The 19,509-nt window shown below is 39.5% G+C and overlaps 1 protein-coding gene across 6 annotated transcripts; it reads left to right on the plus strand.

Annotated features, from left to right (window-relative positions):
- Positions 1 to 322: 322 nt before the first annotated feature.
- On the plus strand, positions 323 to 17,786 carry BAG1 (BAG cochaperone 1). 6 transcript variants are annotated; one of them, XR_008746460.1, is made up of 8 exons: positions 323 to 440; positions 3,690 to 3,818; positions 3,959 to 4,041; positions 4,757 to 4,870; positions 5,383 to 5,490; positions 10,778 to 10,855; positions 14,434 to 14,496; positions 17,090 to 17,165. XR_008746460.1 is itself a non-coding variant. In XM_055799586.1 (7 exons), the coding sequence occupies exons 1-7, from the start codon at positions 398 to 400 to the stop codon at positions 17,177 to 17,179; spliced, it is 630 nt and encodes a 209-aa protein (XP_055655561.1). In that variant the 5' UTR covers positions 323 to 397; the 3' UTR covers positions 17,180 to 17,786. The 6 variants fall into 6 exon arrangements, 4 of the variants coding, with proteins under 4 accessions (XP_055655561.1, XP_055655562.1, XP_055655563.1 ...); XR_008746459.1 differs by lacking the exon at positions 17,090 to 17,165 and adding an exon at positions 5,654 to 5,792 and having other exon boundaries at positions 10,790 to 10,855; positions 14,434 to 14,497; XM_055799586.1 differs by lacking the exon at positions 10,778 to 10,855 and having other exon boundaries at positions 17,090 to 17,786.
- The last annotated feature ends 1,723 nt before the right edge of the window (positions 17,787 to 19,509 follow it).

A 19,509-nucleotide genomic window follows, 5' to 3' on the forward strand; every position in this document is an offset into this window, starting at 1 on the left:
CGGGCGTGCCCCGGCCCGGTCCCCTGCCCCTGGTTTGCCCGGAGCAGCAGTACAGGCCAGGGGACAGAAGGGCCCCACAACAACCGGCCGGAGGAACCTGCGAGATACACCTGACCAGCCGGCCGGGGGCGGAGGGTAACGGGGGAAGCGGCCGTCTCTGCCCCTGGCCCCGGCGCTCCTGGGTCTGAGGCACTTAATTGTTTCCTCTCGTTAATTACAAAGGGGGCGGCTGTCGCCGCCGGTGAGGCCGGCAAACGGCCCCGCCCCGCCCGCGGGCGTCACGCTCCCCTTGCCCCACCCCTTCCCGTCTGGCGGGGCGGGGCCTAAGGCGGAAGTGACGCGCTACCGGCGCGCCCCGGGAAGCGCCGGCAGAACCGTTTCCTTGTGGCGGGGTGAGATGGCGGCGCCAGGAGCCCAGGTTACCGTCACCGTCACTTACAGTAAGAGCCGCCTGGGGGAGGGCACCTCCAGCCGCTGCCGAGGCGAGCGCGGCCCGCTACATCTCACCAGGTGTCTCGGCCGCCGGCGGGGCTGTGCGGGTTTGGCCCCGGGGCTCGCCCGTCCCTGCCGGCCGCGCTCCCCGTGAGCCTGGGTCCGGCCGTTGGCGGTAGCTCGGCGCTGACAGGGCGGGCGGGCCCGTGGCTGCCGCTGGTGCCGGGGTAAGCGGGAAACGCGCGGACGGCGGCGCTGGAAGGCGCCCGGCGGCGGCCCGAAGTGGTGGGGCAGGTGGGCGTGTGGCGGCCTTTGGTGCCGGGGCGCCCGCGCCTGCAGCTCCGCAAGGCCTCGAGGAGACAGCAAATGGCGGGGCCGGGGCTGTCGGTTGGGTGGCGGCAGCGTCCCGGGCCTTGCTGGGCCAGCGGCCCGGCCTGCCTCGGCCTCAGCGGGTCACGGCTCGTCCTCCGCTTTGCCTGGTCTCGATCCCGGCTGCTACCGTAACGTTACACATGTGTTCTGGCCACGTGTCGCCGCCTCCCTCAAGCTGGATCACTTAAGCGGATCCAACAGAAGGAAAAAAGAAAAAAAAGCTTTTTCTGTATCAACAAGATGATTAAACGGGGGTAGATCTGCTGTAAGGAGATGATGGGAACAGTTAACAAGGCTGACCATGCCAGAGAGCATGGAGCAGAAGTCACTCTTTTGGTAGTAATCCTCATTTAGATGAAATATATCACTAAAGTCGGCACTGTAGGCTAAAAGCATGTGCTACCCAGTGGGCTGCCTTCTTGCTTGTTGAATAAGCTTGAATGTTTGTTGCTGGTGAGATGCCAGCTTGCAAGGGGTACTGGTGGTTTCTTCAGTATGACAGTTGAATGCTGACCTGATGAAACTGGTTATTCAAAGGCCAGCTGGTATGGTTGATCTTTTTTTCCTCGGGAAGAGAAATAGGAGGAGGGAGAAGAAGGTGGAAGGGAAGATGTGGTTAAATCTGCAAATAAATAGAAGAAGTTACTGCAAAGAGGTAAGAATAGCCTGGACTCCGTAGTTTTTAAAAATAAGATGGGAAATAACGTTATTAAATTTTGATGAAGTGGATCTAGGTGAGGTAGTAGGAGTAATGAGGATAGTAAGGTATTAAATCGGGAAGATATTAATCAGCTGATTTTTGTTAACAAAGCTTGTTAATTTTTAACGATTATTTTTAAAATTATTCAATAATAAATTCTGCTCCTCTTCCTTTTGCACTATGTTGGTGACATTCTTTCCATCTTTAGAGCTTGTTTATTTCTGCTTGCTCGTTTGTGCTTTCAAACTGTTATATTATTTTGTGAAAATGTTTCCTTTATCACCTGGCAGCTTTATCTAAGAGTATTTGGTAGGAACTTTATGGAATAATCTGTTTGTATCTTCATGACTTGTGCTCATTGATGCCCTCAGAAAGCTCTATTTGATTTGAGGGGTTTTCGTTTGCAAAGATGACAATAGCTTAATGATACTAAAATATTTATAATTCCAACATCTTGCTGTTTGCCAAGAGTCTTCTTATGTGAGAATATTTTTATCTTTCCAGTTATTTTCTTGTCTGGTAATTACTTTGACATCAATAAATAGCGAATAAAAGGCATTGCTCATCTTGGACTTAAGCTGTCCAATTTTTATCTGTTGTTGTCAGATGCTAGTTGACTATTTAGCGCAAATATTTTATTAAAATTTGCATGCATGAGTGAAAGTGGGGAAAGATGCTAATAAGGGTTAAGAAAGAGAATAGTAGCAGACCCACATATATTACCTGACAATCTGCAAGAAATTGTATAGACCTGTTTTTTATAAGTGTTTAGGCTTTTTGTTTTTTTAAATATTTTGGAATTTCGTACTGGTGGTTGCTTTAAATTAGTATTGTTATTTACTGAAGCAAACTGATAATACCAGTTCTAATCCATGAGATATATTTCATGGTGATTTCACTCTGCTGTGAATTTACACTAATATTTTATTACAGTCTGCCCAAAGTGGTACTCTTAATTTGGAATTAAAACTGTTTCTATTGCTAGGCAAACTTCAGCTGTTCTCTTTCTCATTAGCTGTTCGTTTCTTTTTTCTTTCTAACTGCTGACAGGCACAGCCTTTACACAAAGCAGTTATATATATCAAAACAGCCTTTTGAAATATATTGAGGTTAGGACTTAACACCCCAGCCCCAAAACAAACAAACAAACAGAGAAACCACAGATTGGGAAGAAAGTCCGTTTATGGAAATTGCTTGGGGGAGAGTTTGTATGATGTGATTTTGAGCATAAAATAATTTTGGAATTAAGAAATATTGTTGGAGCTTGCAAGTTTGTCATGTGACTCTAGGCAGCTGGAACATTTTAAAATTTATATTTCTAGTGCTCTTCTTTGTAAAAGATACGCGCACTTAATGATAATAGTTTTATTTCTGGTGTTTGTTAAGGACTTCTCTCTTCTTGCACAGTAAAAATGCCTGTCTTGATTTCCCTTGAGCCAGTGGTGGCTGGTTCCTGTGGGTGCTTTCAGATTGACAAGCCTTAAGTGTGTGGGAGCAGAAGGTTATAGAAAAGGGTCTATTGTAAAGCAGTTTCACAGACATACTCCTTTTTTCTAAAAACTTCCTGCTGTTTGAATGCAAGTATTCACAGGGACTTTGAATAGGATGTCCCATAAGTGAAAGGTGTCATAGAGGCTGAGGCTTCTTAAAGTGGTTCAGGCTGCATATGTATTATGGGGAGAAATAATAATTTTTGGATTGTGAGAATTCTCTTGGGTGGCTGGTGGAGGGGAGAGAGGTTAGGCATTGATACCTTGCTTCTCATTTATGAGGAGTAGGAAGCAAAGGAAGTGATAAATTGTCTCAGATTCCCCAAGACTTGTGCCATTTAAAGTTCCTTCAAGTGGGAAATGGAATACATCAGAAAGGTGTGACTTTCATGCTTTAGCTTGTGGGATGTAGACACCATCTACACTCTTAAAAGGTGGGGAATAATACTTAGCAGGAGCATTATGCCAGTAGAATTCACCTGATTAAACATTTCGGGTTATTAGAATGTAAATTTTTAGCTGAGGTAAGTCACTTCAAGAGGAAAGACATGCAATAGAATCCTTTGATTGGTAATTATTATTGTATGTGAGAATCAGTGATTTGAGAACTTCTGCAGAAATAAATATTAAAAACAGATTCCCTGTAATATTTTCTAGGTAAAAATAAGTATTACTGTTACTCTGTTTCTTCTTAGGTAATGAAAAACACAGTATTCGGGTTGCTTCTCAACAGGAAGATAGTGAACCTACACTACAAGACATGGCTGTACTTATTGAACAAGTCACTGGGGTTCCAGTTCCTTTTCAGAAACTGATATACAAAGGTAATGTATAAATCTATCAATGATTGATGATGATACCTTTACTTTTAGTCACTTTCATGTGTCCATGCTTTCAATGTCTTCAAAAAGACACTTAGGCTGCTAACTATATTTTAACTGTTTTTTTTTCCTCTTCCATTTAGGGAAGTCTCTGAAAGAACTGGAACAACCATTGTCGGCACTTGGTATTAAAAATGGTTGCAAAGTCATGTTGATTGGGAAAAGGGTAAGTGTTGCCTTTGACCGTTTTTTTCCCCCCCCCTTAAATTATTGTAATTTCTGTCAGTGCTTCAGCTACTGAACACAGAAACAAGTTACAGCATAAATCTAATCTTGTATACCTACCCACAGAGTTGAGTTCAGTCTCATGTTGTGGTGTGAATAACTTGGCAGCTTGTACATTTCTGAAATTCCATTATTGACTGACTTCTGCCTTACATTATTGACAAATTTCTGCCTAATCTGTTGCTTGTCAGTACTCATGAACCTTCTGTGCACTGATGACCTTATCTGCTCATCTTATTTTTCTAGTTTAAAAGAAAAATAAAAATATCTGTAGCTACTGAGTCTGCTGGGTAATTTCTGGTGAAATGACTTGTGGCTGCTTTTGCCAAGTAGAGGACAAGGTAGTATCTCATGATATAAATTGTTACCCTTACTTTAAAGGTGATAAGTTAACAAAAAGAAGTTCGCACTTTTCCTTTTTCCTTTCAAATTTGTATCATTTAATGTGTTTATATATGTTGCTGCTTTGATTATATTTGTAATTAAACTTTGGAAGAAGCTTATTTGATAGGTATTAAAATATGGAAAGAAAACAAGGTTAATACATATTTTTAATCAGCAGAAGCTTTATGACTATTAGCACTGTTGCTGCTTTTTAGCTGCATAGTGTCTCTGTTTGTTCCATAGTTGTGAATGTTGTAATTTTGAATACACAGAATAGTCCAGAAGAAGAGGCTGAAGTAAAGAAGTTAAAAGATTTGGAGAAGTCAGTGGAGCAAATAGCTAATAAGTTAGAGGAAGTTAATAAAGAGTTCACAAGTATCCAGAAGGTATGCTGGTTTTGTATCATTTTATATCTTTGTGAAACAATTTTGTAGGTATAAGTATTTTTAAAAAGTACTGTGTAAAGCTTTTGAGCAGTCCATAATAGGCTGCCCCTCCTAACTGTCCAAAGGTCCTGTAAAATTCTTACTGAATTTCAAATGCTGCTTGTGAGTTTGCTAGATAGAGACATGGCACTGTTTGGAAAAGGATAAATATTGTTGCATATTGGATAAATTACATTTAGATCTGGAAAAGCATAAAGAGTTCTCTCAAAGTCTAATGTCTGTTTAATCTTTTAAGTAAACCTAGCAGAGCTTATATTTAGCATTTCAAGGACTGATAGATTACAGATTGAGACTAGTAGATTACAGATTGAGACTAGTCCCTATCATATTTGAAACTACAGAAATAGTAGAAGGTGTTTCCTGCTGTGGTGCATTGATGCATTTTCTTAGCTGGATATTCTATAAGTTATGGAATAATTTTGATTTTCTTTCCCTCTGTTTTTCCTCCTCAGGGATTTTTAGCAAAGGATCTCCAAGTAGAAGCACTAAAACAGCTGGACAAGAGGATAAAAGGAACTGCAGAGCAGTTCATGAAGATCCTGGAACAGATTGATGCTATGGTAAGTAAATAACCTCAGAAGACTGTCAAATTGCAATAGAGACCAAACCTACTGTTAAGAATGTACTTGCTTGTAATCTATTTGATATTTTAAAATACTAAAAAAATTGTTTTAGCTTTGAAAATTAGTTAATTGGTTTGCTCATTTTTTCTTTAATATCCAGCTCTTGCCCCTGTATGTCTCCAAAAGACTACTTGGCAGCATCTATTTCTAAATGGTGACATTAATGCCTGTGTATGCTTCCCCATTCCACAGAAGAGCTTCATTTTGGGGCAGCAGCCTGTTAAGACTACATGAAATGGGTATCCTTTACTCAAGTTTTACCCTTTTAGTTTGTCTTGGCAAACTTTCATGTTAAACTTCATGGTAACAATAAAGGTCTGAAAAAAACACCCCAAAACAACAGATACACTTTGTATTCTATATCACGTAGGAACAAGGAGGTCCCGAAGACTGAAGAATTTTCTGGTCAGTCGTATGTGGACTGACAGTACTTTTACTTGAGATGCTTGCAGATTGAGGACTGGATTCTTTCATTGGAATGTACTGGGGTATATCCAAGTGCTTCACAGTCATTAATGGATCATAACCTTGCAGCGTATTTCCAGAGTGCAATATATATCTTCCTATATCATGTAGTAGCTGAAAGCTAGGTGAGGATAAGGGACTTTGTGTAGAGATAGAAGATTGTGGCAACTAGGGTATGTCCTTATTCTGTTTCTCTGCTGGTTATTCTCTGTAAACTTTTGTTATGTAATTAGGTCATAATATCCTGCTCTGAAGGAAAAATGCTGCTTTTCTGTGGTAGTGATGTCTTTGGGTCTACTCCTTTGTACAGTGACCCTTTGTGGGATTGTTTCAGAAATATTTCATGCAAATGCCTGTAATTGGTAAACCAAATGTAGTTTACTTGATGGACACTTTGAAGTTCAGCTGCAGACTAAATCAAAGAGGAATAATTTGAATTGGCCATCATCAGATGCTATATGATACGGATGTGTTCCTAAGAATGGTGGAAGCTCATTAACTTATTTTTCCTCCTTTCATATTGTACACCTTTAATGGTAAACTAGCCTTTGCTGTTTGTTATAGCCAACAGTTCTTAAAATACTATTTTTAATTGTAATATGCTAAGTATTTTGAAGTCTCAAAAATTCTCTTTCCTTTTCTGCCTCACATAGAGGAAAATACTTTGCTGACAGTTCTTGAATCCTGTTAGACATACAGACTTTGTATAACTGATTTCCTGTTTGAAGTGGCAGATTTACAATCTGTTGCCATGAAAATAGCAGAGGTGACAACTGTTTAAATTGGATGGGATTAAAGCTTATTTCTGATCTCTTCAATTTCTGAATCTGTCCTATTTAGAAAAAAGTCAGTACTTGAAAAACCCTTTCACTGCTTCCTAATTAATCCAAACTGAATTTCCCAAGTTAACTTGATTCTGGTACTTTTTGCATGGCTTAAACAGAAAATGTGCTATTATCTACCTCCTTATCCAAAATACTCTAAATAGTACTGGACAAAGGACTTTCAGATTTAGTACAAGATTTTAGAAGGCTTATAGCCTAGTGACTTCACGTTTAGATTTAGGAAATAATGGATTCCCTGTGTCTCAGTTTTGTCTCTTCTGGAGCTGCCAAAGCTAAAAGTAATTATAATTAGTATATTTTAATATTTTTAATAGTTTTTTACTTTGTTGTATAAGAGCCTATGACATGGACAAGCCTCAGTTCATTTTTTTTTTTAGCAAGAAATAAGTGAGGATTTGTATTACGAATGATTGAAATTATGTTACACATACCAAAGTCCATATTTATTTGTGTTAATATACAAAGGTGGCTGTGGATTTTGTCATAAAAACTGAACTTCTGTGAGATTTCTGTGAAATCTTGCAGATGAAATACATGTAGTTGAGTGGAATCTAGCTGTTCAGTGTCTTGGTATTACACCAGATCAGATGAACAGGCCACCAACTTCCTGAGGTACTACATAGCTGTACTGTAGTTGTGCAATACATAGAGGTAGCAACACAGAAGAGTAATGAGGTATGTATATGCACATTAAATGGGTTCCACTGAAGTAAAAAAAGGTAAATAGAAATGCAAAGCAGGAAAGCATAAAGCTTCCAGAGAGTATTTTATCTGTATCTCAGAACTGTTTTATACAGTATTTAGTATTCTTTTTTGTTAGCCAAGTAAAAGGCAAGTTCTGACAAATCTCTTAAACGCTGTTAACCATATAGATATGCTGTTGATTCAACCAAAAGAATGTTAAAAAGAGATGGGGGGGGGGGGGGCGCGGAACTGAGTGAGCCAGAGACAGAATGGATGCACTGTAAAAGTGAAACTGGCAAACTCACACTATAAATGTTCCAGTTTGTTTCTTTGGCGGAATGGTTGTGAAAACTCTTTAAGGTGTCTTGGCTGTCATACATTGTTTGGTTCAATCAAAAACATCTGGCTTGATCCAAAATGAGATTTGTATGGTTATAGAGAGCTAAGGGTGACGAAGCCTGCATGTTGTTTTCTATCTGTTCTAGGGGTGTCACCCTCTTACTGTTACCAGACAAGCTTGTTAATTAGAGGAGCTGAGTTTGGAACTAATACTCATTTTTACTAGACTGTGTTCAACAACTGTGTATTTAAAAGAAGTCATTTGGGAAATGGAGAAGTAGCTTGGTAGTCATGCAGTGTTGGGGTGGGAGAAAAAAATGCAGTGTTGTCACTGCCAGAGGTGTGAAAGGAATGTCTTGAAGGGATGAGTTTGGGTAGAGTTAACTGTAACTTAAACATTTTAACGTTAAATGTGTTTAAGTAGCTACTGCTTCCACAGCAGGAAGGGTGGAGGGATCTTACGAGCATCTTACAGATTTTTGAATGCTATGACGCAGCTGGACATTCCCATAAGCCACAGACCTTTGAAGTTTCCTTCAGGAGAGATACAGATTTGGTCTTGTTGAGCATTCGAAGATTTGTCTGTGTGCATCACCAGAAATGCCATTTATTTCAGCAATTAAACCATTTGGTCCAGGAGTCAAAGTACATTATTTGTTACAAATCTCAGTGAGCAGAACAGAGAAGATCCTTGACTTGATCAACTGGCATAATTTTGTAAATAACTGAAGGGTTTTTCAAGAAAAAAGAAGTAAAGCTTTTCTGAGATCAGTAGGAAATTTAAATTCACAGTCATGACACTACTTATTGTGAGCCTGCTTTAATTTACATGAAGTCTGTCACCAGTATTGCAGTCTGAGAGGTTACTTTGTTCTCATAATGATTTCTTATTAAACGGCATGCTTGTAATCTAGGAAGACAATATTGCGGAGAACAGATTGTACGAACAACTGAAAGAAACCCTTTGTCTTCTGAGATACCAGTCATTGATTTTGTTTATATAGACTCATGAAAAAAACATCTGTCAAATTGCATGTATCAGTACTGAGGACACTGATAACATGACTGACTCATAATTAAGTTCTGATGGCCCATCTTCCTTTCTTGTGGGGTTTTTTTTTGGTTATAATTCTCTGTAAAAGTTATTTAAATAACTATACTGTTCGGATGAAGCTTTTTTCACTGTCTCCTTGCCCCTGCTATACTTGTCATCTGGTAAGTCCATACCAAATTAACATTTCAAGGATTACAGTAATTATTATGGAAAAAAACACCTTACTGTGTCTGTAACAAACATTTCCCAGGCTTCTGGGAAGTTTTGCTACTTAGAATAACATGAGAACTTACTACTAAACCTTTTGAATTTACCTGGATAAATAAGCATTCGATAAGCATTTGTTAATTGTGATTCTTACATCACATCTTAAATATGAATCATAACCATGAAGTCAAAGTTTTGGGGGAAAATTTTTCTAAAGCACATGGAGCACGAAAATGCTGTCATACCTCAGTGAGAGTAGAATGCTTAGTTACAGCTTCTGCATTCAGAAAAGCCGTTGACAAATGCTGCTGTTTAATAGCTGCTTTTAAAGAAACTGCTCAGTTGTCTACTTAGGTGAAGAAGACTCAGTGTCAATGTAATGTGCTTACCTAATTTACCAATTTATTTAACAATAAGTTTAAAAAAAGTGAAGGGCTGATAGTCAGTAAAACTGCACACAAAAATACTATATTTTCTTGATTTATAAAAGAAAATAATGAAAAATTGTCTTGTTAGATGGATGGAGTACCACCAAAAAATACTTTTTTCAACCCATTAGCATTGGTGGCATGTGTGTAGCAGAGTCATTTTTATTTTAAGTAATTTGATAACAAACTACGAATTTTTCTAGCTATTATTGCTAGTGACTGCTAGTATAGGAGATTGTCTCTTTTAAATATGATGTCCCTTTGGTTCTGATAAAATAGTCATAATTAATTTGGCTAGCATTTGTTTTGTTTATTAACTAACTACACTGCTATAAAGTGGATTCAGGCATCAGATACTACCTATTGGGGTCTATGGTTTAGGAAATAACCAGAGGAGAACAAAGATGTGGTGGGAACCCTAAGCTTAAAAATTGTTATTGGAACCACTTCCAAAACACATGAAGCTTGAGAAGAGCTGGAGGTGATGTTCTATGGCAGAGGGAGGCGGGTTTATTAGGAGATCAGCTGGGAGATGGGAAGAAATGCAAGAGAGTCTGTATTTCATAAGCAGTGATCAGGAGAGAGGGGTGCTGGGTTTGTAGTTGAAAGAACACTCAAGAATAGAGAGGATCTAGAGGCAGGAAAATACACAAATTTATCACTGTGTAAACAGCGATTGCTTTTAAGGAATTCTTGTATAAAGTATGAGTGTTGTGGATACAAAAGAACATCTGTGTATCTGCAGGGTGAGAACTCTTCAAGAGATACGGTTAAGCAACTCTGAGTTTGGGGTTGTGGGGTGGGATATAGCCACTGGTAACAGGAAGACTTGGGCTCTGTTTCTGGGTGGATGGCGGGAGGATAAGGAACCTGTGCCCAGGAGTTCTACAGGAGTTGCTGGGGTGAAGCCAGCACTGCAGTCATTTCTGACAGTTTAAGACCATATAGACCAATGACTGTGAGACTTGAGCAGGGGTTGGTCACAGAGGAAGTGCAATGCAAAGAGGAGACCTGCTATAAATGTAAGAATATGCTGTGCAGTAGAAAGCCATATACTAATCCAAATACTGCTCTGCAAGCAGTGCTAGCACCAAAATGTAGGTTTGGCAAGAATTTTGCATAAGCACTGCTTAGGCTTAAGCTACTCCTTCTTTAATTACCTGTGATTTTCATTAAATTTGGAAATGTTATTGTGACTTAAGGTTTATTGCCAGCTTCACCTGTTAAACCCTGAATAGTTGGACAACGTATTCCTGGAGAGGAGACGTAAGCTGACTAAGGTAAAACAGAGACTGTGAGATTTAATTTTATGTTAAGATTTGTGAACATTACTAATTTGATTGCAAAACATCTTTTAAGCAGCTTGGTAAGTTAGTATATTTAGGCCTTCCAACTCTATGTCTCTGTCAAGGGGATTACAAGGTGTGATTTAAAAAAACCCGCAGTTACGAGGGTGTGCAAGCAAACAGGAGTTTTTATGCACAGATGTAATTATAAAGAACAGTTTTGAAAAATGTTGTCAAAATCAGAAATAGTCTGAACTCAGATTTCAAAGTTTAGTCCAGTTACCAATATCTGTTTTAGAAGCAGACTGTGTATGGTAAGCCTAGCTGGAGTTCCCAGTCTGCTATTGAAAGTTAATTTAGGCCTATTCTGACAATAAAAAACTGTTAATTTGCTGTTTCGGATTGGTAGGAATACTTGTGTAGGTGAGAATGTCTTTCAGAAAATACAGTGTGAAATAAGCAAAGGGAGATGCGCAGTGTAACTGAGCTAGTACATAATTTCATTTTTAATTTGATTATTAAGAAATTCCAAGTCATGGAAAACTTCAAGGCATAGAAGAATTTCCTTGACAGTGAGATAACATTTTCATTTTCTGGTGAGAATCAGCCATTAATAATTAGACCTAACTGATCTTTGTTCGTTCAGGCTATTACATATGTGGAGTCAAAATAGTACGCATCAAATACTCTTTATGTTAAACATTTCTTGTCATATTTTGTTCATTTTAAAAAGTGAATTGTGTTGTTAAAAATCCAAGGGAAAACCGGGAATGTTTTCTGATGTGGTTACAGGGTCCTATGTCTAAGCTCTCTTACAGCAGTTCATATAACTTTATAATATTTTTTAAACTTTTTCCCTGTGAAAACTAAATACTTTCAAGACTGCCATTTTTATTTGTGGACTAGAGCTGGTGTTTGAAGAGAATTCACCCACAGCTTTAAACTAGCTTCTCAATTGTTTTGTTATATATTTGGACAGGAAAACACACGACAACATTTTCAGTGTCCTACTTCCTGGGAGGAGACAGGCATGCTACCGTGAGCAAGAGCTTATTGCAGTCCATGGTACTGTAAAATACGCTTCATAAAGAGCAAAGTAGCTTCCAAATGGACAGTTTTAAAAAGCTGTGCTTTGGAAAATGGACACCTAGGTTTTTAGGCAGACCATCGCTGAAAAAGTAGTAACAGCTTCTGAACCTGTCCTGTGCTGTAAATCCATGGAAGTAAGGTGACGTTACATAAATGAATGAAGTGACTAGTGTAGAACAGGCTCCTGTAGGAGAATTTGCATTGTGCCTGACGGATTCCTGGCATTAACCTGGTAACTTCCTTTCAGAGCTCCTCCTCTTTTTCACAAAATAAGAGAATTTGGAAAGGATAGTTAGGTGGTGGAGTGCATCTTAGTACCAACTGAAGAGTTCCTTAATCTGCGTACTGACCTCTCTTGTGTCCCTCATGGTGATGGTGATTTTTCCACCTGAAAGAAATACGTCCAGTTTCTGGTTCTGTTTCAGGAGGTGCAGTCTGACATAAAAGTGCTCTGCAAGGGAAATACCTTTTCTGGTCTGGAAGAGAAGGGATAAAAGTTTATATGAGTTTTATCCAGCTTAACAATGCTGGCCTTTGGGAATACTGGTACTGGAGCAACAGAAATGGAATCTGGAACTACAGGAACAGAAGTTTCTTTCTCTTAACCCATCTTCCAAAGCAAACTAACAAACTGAAAAACCTGACTCTGGGAAGAGGTTAGTGTGGTAGTAGTTACTCCCACTTCCAGCTTCCATACAGTCCTAGGAGACGAGAAGCAGCGTTGTACATTCCTTCTTCCAGCTGAGTCTAAGAGTGAGAGGGATTTAAAATCTGAAACAGCCTGTAGCCATCAATAGCTGCATGTCAGTCATAGAATTTGTCCCACCAAGTTTCAGTAATGACAACTAGGTCATAGCTTTCTAGCAGCATGGTGGCTTCCAACTCCTGCTGTTGCCCGTGCTGTGTGCATTGGTGCAGAGGCACTTCAGCTGGGCTGTTGGCTGTGTCACGTGTTTAGAGGAACACACCTTAATTCCTTTGAGGTATTTCACTGGTGTTCCCTTTTGGCTCCTCTTTCGTCAGGAGCCCCTCGCTCATCTCCATAAGACTTGAGGTGTGCTCCAGTGTATCCAGCATGTCTCAGAGCAGCAGGGTGAGGGCCCTTGCTAGCATCCATCCCTCTGACCTTGGCATGCTGTCCCACAGCTTGTCAGGCACAAGCTTGATATTATCTCCCTCCTGCTTCAAGTCTAGTTTAAAGCTCTGTCAATGAGCCCCACTAGCTGCAGATTCCCTTGCCAACCATCCCCAGGCCCTGAAGCCTCTTTTGATTGCCTTTAGAAATGTAAGAATGTGTTCTAGCTGACTCTGGAATGTGCTCATTTTCTCCTCACCCATGGTTCTGGAAAAGCATGCTAAGCCTGGTGATTATTTTTTTGTTATCACTTACAGTGTGCTGATTACTGCACAAATACTGGAGCTGTGTGATCCCTGAACTTACTGGGATCTTGATCTCAGTGATGCCTATAGTTTCACTTTCCATGATGGGCTGCTGCTTTGGTGTGAAGGCTTATATATTTCTGTCTCCTGTATTAGGTTATATACAAAACCTGTGTTTGGCTGGACACTAAAAGAAAAGAGCACCTTTATTTTTCAATTGTTGTAAGAGATTATATATCTAAATCTCCCAGTGAGGCTTTGCATTTTAGTTGAAACAGAGTATTATAGGGAAACCACTATTCTTGATATGGAGTTAGGGTGGAAAATAAAAGCTATACCAGTGAGAAACTCCCAAGATTTTTCTGCATCTTCAGCAGTGAGAGCACAGTGTTTCTAAGAATACTTGCATAAACTTTATATAATAATAGTCATCTGTACAGGTGTTTTACCTGTTTCAAAAAAACATCATAAACCTGAGCACTATTCCCCACCGACACCTGGATTTCACATAGCTCACAAAGGACAAAGCATATAACGTTTGCTGAGATAACTTACATGAATATGTTGGGTTGTAGGAGTACAGAAAATGATGCAGTTTGAATTAAATGAAAAGCTGTCAGCATGTGACACTTAACACGTGTTGTATTCCATGAGTAGATTGCAGAGAAGATGAGATGTACAGCTCAGACTGGCAATGCCTGCATTACTGATGATACATCCTAATGATGGCAGGTGATTGAGTTAATGTGTTCGTGTAAAATATTTAATCTTACAGTTGCTGAAAAAAACCCTAAAGTGCAGCAGAACAATTGATGTACACCACAGCAGACAAAAGCAGTGTATGTAGTCTATTGCTGTATGTTACCTAAAGACCATGGTAAATTTGCTAGCTCAGTTCTTTGCAATCAGCATGCCGCATCCCTGACTTTGTGAATTTATGACTTTTTCTTTTAAATTCTTTCTCATGTAATCATCCTTACTGAGAAGGCATGGCATTTTCATGATGCCTGTTCAGAGGATTCTTTGATACATTCAGTTTTTGCTGTAATTTAATATAATTTCAACATTAAGCTGCATCAACTTGTTTGTTTATTTTACTGCAGAATCTGCCAGAGAATTTCAGTGATTGCAAACTGAAAAAGAAAGGGTTGGTGAAAAGAGTTCAGGTGAGTTTGGGGTTATTTTTGTTTCCCGTTGACGCTGAGCGCTTGTGTAGCAAGGGTTTGTGAAAATGAGGATATTTGGAGCTTAGATTTTGCCAGTGTTTGCTCTTACATTGGTATATCTTATGACCTCTCTTTGGGAGGTATTTGATAGCTTTATAAAACAGCATACAAAAATACAGATTTTTGTGGTTCATGCTATTTTCAGATGTTTGTAATTTATACTAGCATTTGGCCTTATGGCTGCCTGAAGTTGTAATTCTGCTCACTTGCAAAGAAAACAGGATCATTCCTCTTTTCCTGTATCTTGGAGGACTGGGATAAAGAATGAGGTCTGGGCACAAGGATGCATTCAACTGACTCCTGCTGGATCTTGCTAGAGGTGTTCTTTGGGAAATTTTAGCTTCCATTGCAATGTACCAATTTTCTACAGAGAGTAAGTCTCTGAAGTAAAATCTGTACAGGAGAGCAGTTGTACTGAGGGGTAGGTTTTTTAATTGCTTTGCTATTGTATGATGCTTCTAAATTCCTAGGCATTGTTTCCTTAGAGACCTTGAGCTGAAGGTTTGTTAATAAATATTGGAACTCAATCCTGTGTTGGCATTGTCCCCCCCCACGTCAAACTTCCATAAATGAATGGTAATGCTACTCATATTACTGGGTTTATTTGTATTATGCTAGCTTCAGTCGCAGGTTAGACTCTATCTGAAAATTGTTTGTGAAAGTACGTTGCATTCATGTTTAGAGTTGAAAGGTTTTGTCTTTTACTGTAACCCTATTAAAAACTTTCTGTTACCATTACCCAAATTTTTTGAAATAGCCATCTATTTTAGAGGAAGCCCTACCAAGAAGTACTTCATAGTAGAAATGGTTTGTGTTACAGCTTTAGGGACAAAGCACTTATACTCAGTTATAGAGGTAAGTTCAGATAATGCAAATTGAAATAAAGACGCTTGCTGGCATAGCTATGTGGTGTGGAGCTCTGAACATGCTCTTGATTCCACGTGTCTAACCAAAGCAGCAAAACTCTTTAATAGAGGTATGGCTATAAACCTCATGGCAAGGTACTAGAGCTGCACTCTTGGGTGAAGTTATTGCGTAAATAGGGGCTTTGTATAAGAACTGCTGTTAAAGCATAAAACAGTTTCTGTGGAGCAGAATCAGAGTTATTGATGTGCTTTTATAGGCACAGTGTTCTGCAACTGTAGGTTATGAACCTGTAGAGGACTGCAGAAAAATCTTAAGGGGTTTTAGAGCAATTAACAACAATTTGTTTTTCCAGAGCAAGAAAATTATGGCAAGTTATGCTTATTGCTCCTAAGTATCCATGAAAGTGAGCGGGAGCCATTAACTGCCTTCTGTTGCTGGCAGTCATGTATTTTCCAGAATGGGGAGACAGACATGAAACACTTGCAGCCAGCAACTGCAGTTGTTACCACCTTTGACTTTTTCATCCCTCAAGTCCTTACAGAAGTGATGATGGCTTAAGGCAGGGGTCCTCAAACTACAGCCTGCGGGCTGGATACAGCCCCGCAGGGTCCTCAATCCGGCCCCCGGTATTTACAGACACCCCCCTGCCGGGGGTTGGGGGGGAAACCAAGCAGCCGCAGATGGCTGCCTGCCACTGCATCTGTGTGCCGGCCCCCTGGTTAAACAGTTTGAGGACCCCTGGCTTAAGGGATTGGTTGAAGACAGGTGATTGAAAAAACTGTGATGGTTAAGAAATATTCACTTGGCACAACAGTATGTTGCTCTAGAGGGAAGGAGATTTCTTAATGTAATTTTAACATTAAATACCTGGTTTGACTGTTAAAGTCTAGCACAGACATAGCAAAACTTGAGTGCAAGCCATAAATAGGTAGTGGGAGAGTCTTCTCAGAAACTACAGTGTACTCACATATGTTGGAATTGGCCTAAAACTATTTATTGGCTTAATGTGCTGGTGCTTTGTGCCGTGTACAGCACAAGCAAAGTGACGAGTGGCCGCTGGCTCTTAATTGCTTTGTGTGGATTGCTGTACTTGTAAGAACTCATGGGCAAGTTCTAAGAAAGCTCATGGTGCTGTGGACTGTCCCTTTTAGAAAGGAGCCTTCTGTCTTTTGAGGCACACCAGCTACTTACTGATAAAGGTGAGGGTTTGTGTTGGCCTGTAGTCCTGAGAAATAGAGGAGGCCTTGGTTTAACGAAAGCTTGTTTTAGATTTGGTTGATTAGGTTTGTCACTTGCGCCCTCAGCTACAGAAGTAGTATGTGTGTTAGAAAGGAGTTTAAAAGACATGTTCCAAACTCAAGCACTAACTTGTCTGAACCTTTATGATCCTTACTGTCGTTTATAAATTTTGGATCAACTCAAAGTACTGCAGCAGCAGAACCAGTGAGGATGGGCAACCATGTTATTGCCTTACCAAATATCATGTTTCTGTTGGATTCTGGGTAAACAAAATTATCAATAAGCTGTTATAAAACTGAACTGGAAGGTGGTGGTTGAGTTGGCTTCTTCAAATTCATGATGGAAACTGCAGTTTCTGTTCTTATGGAAGCATCTGCCATTGCTATAATTGCATCCCCAGTAACATTCGTTTATTTCTTATTCTCAGGTTTTTCTTGCCCAGTGTGATACCATTGAAGGAAATATTGGTCAAGAAATGGACAAGCTACAGTCAAAGAATTTGGCACTGGCAGAATAAGGCATTGCCCTACATAATTAGGAAACATAATTGCTCTATGAGCAAGAAGAAAAGTTTGCTCTTTGTTTTGGAGCACGTATTCAGCCTTTGTTTGTTTTGTTTTGTTTTGTTTTTTTAAAGCCCAGTCTGTTAGACTGGTACCAGTCAGTCATTTCTTGCTGATTGTCTTGTTAGCCGCTTGGTTATATCTATTATTTTGAAAAGAAAATCCTTCCAGAAGAATGGCAGAAATAATCTTTGTGGTGAATTGTTACGTATCTTATGGACAAATGTTTAGTTAACTAAGTTATAAAGTTTGCAGTGATGGGCAGTTTTGTCTGATATGTCTTTGCATTTATTTACAGCTCAAATCAAAGAAGGTTTATAATCGTACAAGTGCCATAACTTGCAATAGTAAGAGGACTTCAGCTTGATTGAAAAAGGCAAACTGAGATGACATCTGGGATAGTCGAACATTCTAGTAGACAGTTCAGAGCAATAAAAAAATACGCATTTGTATCTACTTAATGTTTGTATGCATTTATAAATATAAGAAAGCTTGACTATAAGGGAGTCGTACCTATTTTAGCCTTAAATTGTCATAATAAATGGAATGTACTGTAACATGTATGGTACCTAATTTTGAGTGGTGCTTTAAGTTGTTACTGAGCTCCTTGATACAGACCTATGTTTTTTACATAGATTTCTGATGTACTGTGTTTTTTATAGATTATTCTTATTTTTATTGTTTGTGTTCTGTCTTGAGTTACAGTGGGAAATGAAACGAGATTACTCATGCTGCTTATATACCAAGGGTTCAGTTCAAGCAAAGTATAACTAGGGAGCTATTTCAAAAGGGCTTTTGTACTTTTTTTTTTTTCTGATTTAACTGAGTTCATGATGCTATATTTAATGGAAAATTGCAGTGATTATTTCTAGTCTGTTAAGGTAATCAGTGAATTTTTATAACATGTTACAAAGTGACACAATTTTATTTTAGCAATGCTGTGCGTCTGAGGGTTATGACTGATTCTTGCAGTCATATATGTGCCATGCTTTAGCCTTCTCGGTTAGCTGAAAAAAAGCTTTTGCAGGAGATGGTGACTGTCAGCAGGTGCAGCCAACTTTGCAGTTGTTGGTCAGAGCCCATAGCTAATGCACCTGTAGTGGGAGTTGCTTTTTCACTAATGCTTCCGATCAGTAGGTTAGCTGTCTATGCAGTGGCAAGGAACCTGTTTCTGGGGGAGGAAAACACCCCCTCTTTCTCCTCAAATGAGTCAGGCTGAGGATGTTTAGAAATGTCCCTTAGGTAGTGAGCCTTTATCCATATGTGACTGTTTTAAGATTAGCTTGCCTTTGAAGATAAAAATAGGAAATGTGTGCAAAAAGATGTTAACTTCTAATAAATTATAAACCTTAAATAATATCTAAAGTATTATTATTAAAGTATTATCTTTGATGTTTGTAATTGGGGGAGCATTTCTTCAGTGAAAAATGCCATTGAACAAATGAAGTGATAGCCCTGCATTAGAAAGAGTCACTTTTATTCTAAACATGCCTTTTGACTATACCAAAATTTGAGTTGCCGTATTTTTTACCATTAACCTATTTCTTCAAGGTTGTATTTTTTCCATATGTAACTTGCTTCTCAGCATCTGTGGAGGATTTCAAGGTCTCAACTAAGAAGCTTGTCTATCACATTAGGAAATGGTACGTTTGCTGGGACTGTGGATATTTTTTCCTAGGCTACTAGGCTGGTCATGCTGCATTTCCCCAGCATGTCAAGATTAGGAGGAGGAAGAGTTGGTTGTAGCTATTTTTGTGAAACCCTACCTAGCTTGGTGCTGCTTCTAGACCAGATTCATCTGACTCTTAAACCACCAGCAACATTGTTGCTTAATTCAGGGAATGCAAAATTACCTGCTTTCCTGTAATGGAAAGGGTCCTCACCCTCTCAAATATAAGTCCTCTAATGTACTGAACTTTCACAGGTGCATGTCTGTTAAGTATCATCTTGTGTCCATGAAGAGAATTGGGAGCTGTGGTCATGGCTAAGACTGTGTCTGTTTCTGCTGCTCCTTTGCATTTTTCTCTCTTGGATGAGAACACTAAGGCTATAGGCAGACATCGTCTTCCCAGCACACCTTCCCAGAAACTGCTGCTTCTTGAGATGTGCTTGTGTGAGTAAATCCTCAGCCTGTCTCAAAGCCAGGTGGATTAACTTTCCTATGTTCCACAGCAGATCTTTTGATAATCAGGTACTTTGAGGCAAAGAGAATGATGATGAACCTCGCCCACCAGCACATCTGGATTCAGCAAAGGGTGGGTGTCCTCAGCTGAAGTTACCTTAT

This window comes from Falco peregrinus, chromosome 3 (assembly GCF_023634155.1).
Source record: "Falco peregrinus isolate bFalPer1 chromosome 3, bFalPer1.pri, whole genome shotgun sequence".
In the NCBI taxonomy this organism is placed as follows: Eukaryota; Metazoa; Chordata; class Aves; order Falconiformes; family Falconidae; genus Falco; species Falco peregrinus.

Bases quoted from the DNA above. Each gene is read 5' to 3' on its own strand.
- BAG1 (XM_055799586.1), top strand. From the start codon at position 398: ATGGCGGCGCCAGGAGCCCAGGTTACCGTCACCGTCACTTACA. The intron at 441-3,689 runs GTAAGAGCCGCC...GTTTCTTCTTAG, and splicing joins TACCGTCACCGTCACTTACA to GTAATGAAAAACACAGTATT. The intron at 14,497-17,089 runs GTGAGTTTGGGG...TCTTATTCTCAG, and splicing joins GGTTGGTGAAAAGAGTTCAG to GTTTTTCTTGCCCAGTGTGA.